The 4,293-nt window shown below is 40.6% G+C and overlaps 1 protein-coding gene across 1 annotated transcript in view; it reads left to right on the top strand.

Moving 5' to 3' along the window:
* si:ch211-246m6.5 (von Willebrand factor D and EGF domain-containing protein) overlaps positions 1-1,362 on the top strand; it is a 31,845-nt gene extending 30,483 nt beyond the window's left edge. The window contains 3 exon segments of the mRNA XM_044188600.1: positions 38-133; positions 295-392; positions 916-1,362. Coding sequence (XP_044044535.1) covers positions 38-133; positions 295-392; positions 916-936 — 215 coding nt within the window. The 3' untranslated portion in view covers positions 937-1,362.
* Positions 1,363-4,293: the final 2,931 nt, after the last annotated feature.

Here is a 4,293-nt window from a genome sequence, read left to right as displayed (position 1 = left end):
GTGCAGCTCTAATGTGAAGTCCTGTGTTGCCTCTCAGCCAGCTGTCTGCACAAGTGTCTGAATGGAGGGGAGTGTGTGGGAGCCAACACCTGCCACTGCGCCCCGGGGTGGCAAGGCATGCTGTGTCAGATCCGTGAGTCTCCCAACAAAACACACAGAGAATTATCTACTCTTAATATCACTCGGTTGCCAGGCAAAATATGCCATGGCCATGGAAAACTTGACTAACTAAATTTGGTCTCTTGGCAGATTCACTGTATCTTCCGACTTATTGTTTTGTCTGTGTTTTCTCAGCTCACTGTGAACAGAAGTGTCTTTACGGCAGTCGATGTGTCCGACCAAACGTCTGCGCCTGCCGGAGCGGATACTCAGGTTCTCTTTGCTCCAGAAGGGTAAGAAGGACTGAACATGGAGCGTTATTTTAAAGTCTCCAGGGCTTTTAAATGACTTTCAATCACTTTAACTCAAAAAAACAGATAAGCTTGTTAAGTCTTGTAGTCATGTTTTCACTCCAGTTTGGCCAAAAGAAGTGAGATAAAGGTCTGAAACAAGTTTGGCTTTATTGCCATTATTAAGTGCCTTGCTTAAGGAAACCTCAATAGCAGCTTTAAGAAGGAATGCACAAATGTGTCAGTTTTTTCCCCAGCTGGTCTGAAATTTACACGTGTGAGTCAGAAGACTTGCACATTAAGAAAACTGGAAACAAGTTATTTTTTTCTTGCATCCGTTCAATAGTTGTTGAGACATTTCACTCATTTACAAATGTCAACCTGATGGTTGCACCGGGACCAGTCTTTTTGTTTTTGTTTTTCAGCTGGAGTCTAGAAATGAAAAAGAAGTAAAGGTGTGTTACTGAAAACAAAAGTTAGGTTTGTAAATGAATCATTATAAAACCTCATATTCTTGTTTTTTCAGCTCCCTATTGCCAAAGGTTGAGACCCACTTACAACCAACAAACACCAAACAGTTGGAGGTCAATCAGCACCAATAAAACCTTCAGGTGTGCTACATATGCAATCTGCAGACAGGAAGTATTACCTGAATTTAAAAATAAACTTATGGTTCATGATCAGGACTTTACAAGCAGCTATTTCATTCAGTGGTCAGGCTGATCATTTAAAAGCTACAGTGGGGAATCTTCTTCTCCTGGACAGAGTTGTTACTGTAAATGCCATCATGTTCAGGTTCTACACTACAAACCCAAACCTCTGTATGAGTATTTATTTATTTGGTTGTTTTATATTGTCGCATATTTCTTGTTGTATATATCTTAATCACTGCATAATCGATGTTATTTCTTATTAAAGCTTGTTTATTGGTTGTTTTGTAAGAAAACAAATAAAGATCCTTTTACGGTTTTGATTTCTTCTGATTTCTTTTAAGGCAGGGAGGAGGGTAGCTTAAATTAATTTATGCGATCAGTAAGGTGTCAATGCGGAAAAGCACTTATGAATCAACGTTACAGGTAAGATAACACTAACACGTGTTCCATGCTGGGTTCCTAACAGTATCAGACATATTGTGGTACCTTACCTTTCATATCTACACATTGTTTGAAGTACTGCATCCGTTTCCTTGTACCCATAATCCCTTGTTAACAGCTGTTCATAGAGCTGAAGACCTCCAACATGACCACCAGAGGATGTGTTACATCACCTGAAAGTATAGATTCAATAAAAGATGATGAGGCAATCACACAATGTTCAAAATGTTTTAGAACATTGCTATTTTATGGTATTAGCTGTTATAAGTATATATTATATAGTTATAATGTAGCCCCCCCCCCAAGATGCCTTTAGTCTGCTGACGCTCCTTCAGGTTTTTCTGAGTCAGTCAGTCGTTGGCAGCTGCAGAGAAGCATTTGACTTTGCTGCAGGGGCCAGACAAGTTCACGGCCAGCGGGTTGGGGTCACGGGGGCAGAGAGGAAATGAGGATTAAAAGATTAATGAGGCCGCATTAGCTCTGTACCAATTAGGATTCCTCTCTGCCAGCCTCTCCCTGACTCCTGCCTCTGCACGGCCAAAAACTAAAGACCCGGTTGACTATATACAAGATATTTGTTGCCATCACTCTAATCCCCTGTGAGATTCTTTGGAAGTTTGCGTGAACATAATTTATAATCAGGTCTTTCCAAATTTAAGGAAGATATATCTGCTAAATCTCTCAAACCTCCTGTTGCAAGCTTAACCTCAAGAAAATATTACATACCTTGTTTTAGTTGTTTACTTTTTTGAAAATGACTAGAGGCTGGAGAAAAATAAACTAAAACCTTCTAGAAATGATCATCGGGCATTTACTGCCCTCTGGTGGCAATAATAATAGTGTCAAGAATATTAAAAGCACAGAAATGCATTTAAAACTGAACTGTTTGTGAAATTCACAGCTCAACAATGACGGTTGGTGTTTTAAAACAGCTGAGTAGAACTTTTTATTAACTCCCCATGGATTTACAAGGTTGACGGTTGTGCCAAGTTTTTACAGGAACACACACAAGGCTTCGTCCGTTCACAGATATTTATATCCACCCCAAAGATGGCACTGGGCAAGGTGGAGGAGGAACCCCTCCTCCTCCTCCTGTGCGTGTCCTTCCTGGTGGGCACAGACAGAACGGGACGGGTACACCTGGACTGTTCACTCAGTGGAAGCTCCAAACCGCCGGCCAAGGCAGCAAGGTTATCCTCCGCCCTGTATGCCAACAGGCAGGACACGCACAAACATACACACACTAGTTATTAGTAACATACAGCGTGTGTGTGACTAGACTGGTTTGCAACACTAAACTGGCCGTCAAGTTCATCAGAGTCTGGGAGGGAAAAATGGTGATTTCATTTGGGTTAAAGTAGCACTGCAGAGGAACGTCCCAGTTTCCTCTAAACAGAAGATCAAAGAGGTTTCATGACCAAATGTTGTGCTTCGCTCCTCTTTCACTGGATTATCAGTGAAGTTTCTGTGCTGTCAAAACTTCAGCCTTTTCTTGTAGTTTCTCCATTAAACGCATCACAGCTGGAGTTGCTTCAGGCCAGTTTGCAGCATTTTAAGCAGGACTTGTAGCCTAAAGCTCAATTACACTTTATACTTTGTGTGTCCGCTTCACTGCGAGGGTCCACGTGACGTAAATGTCATTATCTGCTCATGTCTACGAGGGTTCACACCGATGTCTCTGGGGCCCAAAATTTGTCACTAAACACATAGAGGGCCTGTAGTTGGTCAAAAAGTTGCTGATAAAATTAGGGAGCTCTGATTCTAGTGTGCGGGTGTTTGTATTGCAATTTTATAGATGTTTTTTGTATCCAGCACCTATTCGACTGAGGTTTTGTGGATGTGCACACTACTACTCTAACTTAAATTGTGACTGTGTGCGACGGTCATACGTGCTGACAAACGTGTCAACACGACCCAGTGTCTACCCAGACACCTAATGTAGTATAAGCAGAACCGGGTATATCAAGGTCTCAACTTCCAGCAGTACTTGCAGCATGATTCCCGTTTTAGCTAAATGCTAATGAAACCAAGTGGAAGCCCAATTATCACACTAGCTCATCAGCATATACAGTTTCTGAATGGTATTGTAAAGCATGTATATGGCAGGTTTATAGATGTTGTGGTCAAGGTTGAATGTTTTTCAGCAAACTCCCCCCCAAACTTTCTCTAAAACACAACAAACATGGTCTCCGGTTTTAACGTTCATTCAGATTAACGTTTCTAATTTCTGTCAACTCGGTAGGAGGACACAAAATAGGAGTTTTAATTTTCTTCAACCATTTTTTCAACCACAATTCAAGTGCCCTCTTTGTGTAGATTCGTTATTTAGCCGAGGGCAGCGTTACCCTGCTAAAATCACTTCACCTGTCTAATTTCAGTGTGGAGAACTTTAGTGACGAGGACATCCATTCACAGGTGTAAGGGAATTTCTTTTGACACGTTCGGCACTAATGAAATATGCTGAAATGTTTTGAAAGAAATGATCCTTTTTTCTGTACTTGCAGTATTTTAATGTCTCTTGGCTTGTTTAGTTAAATAAGTTTTATTTAAACTTAGTGTAATGTTGATGAAACACACTGTATGATGTATGAAAGATGAGCATGACATATACTTTATTTTCTGTGTTGTGTTATATTATATATACATATTGCCTATGGGCAGCATCAATCTGAAGTAAATATCAGGAGGCCAGAACTCCTGAGGCTTAATGACCTAAACATGTAAACATATTCGGCTACTCCTTCCTAATTTGTTTGGTATTAATTTTTAAACACGGAATATCGGCCAAAATATCAGCATTTTTATCGGAA

This window comes from Siniperca chuatsi, linkage group LG24 (genome assembly GCF_020085105.1).
Source record: "Siniperca chuatsi isolate FFG_IHB_CAS linkage group LG24, ASM2008510v1, whole genome shotgun sequence".
NCBI lineage: Eukaryota > Metazoa > Chordata > Actinopteri > Centrarchiformes > Sinipercidae > Siniperca > Siniperca chuatsi.
Note: the sequence above shows the minus strand (reverse complement) of the source record. Positions and strands in the feature narration are given on the sequence as shown.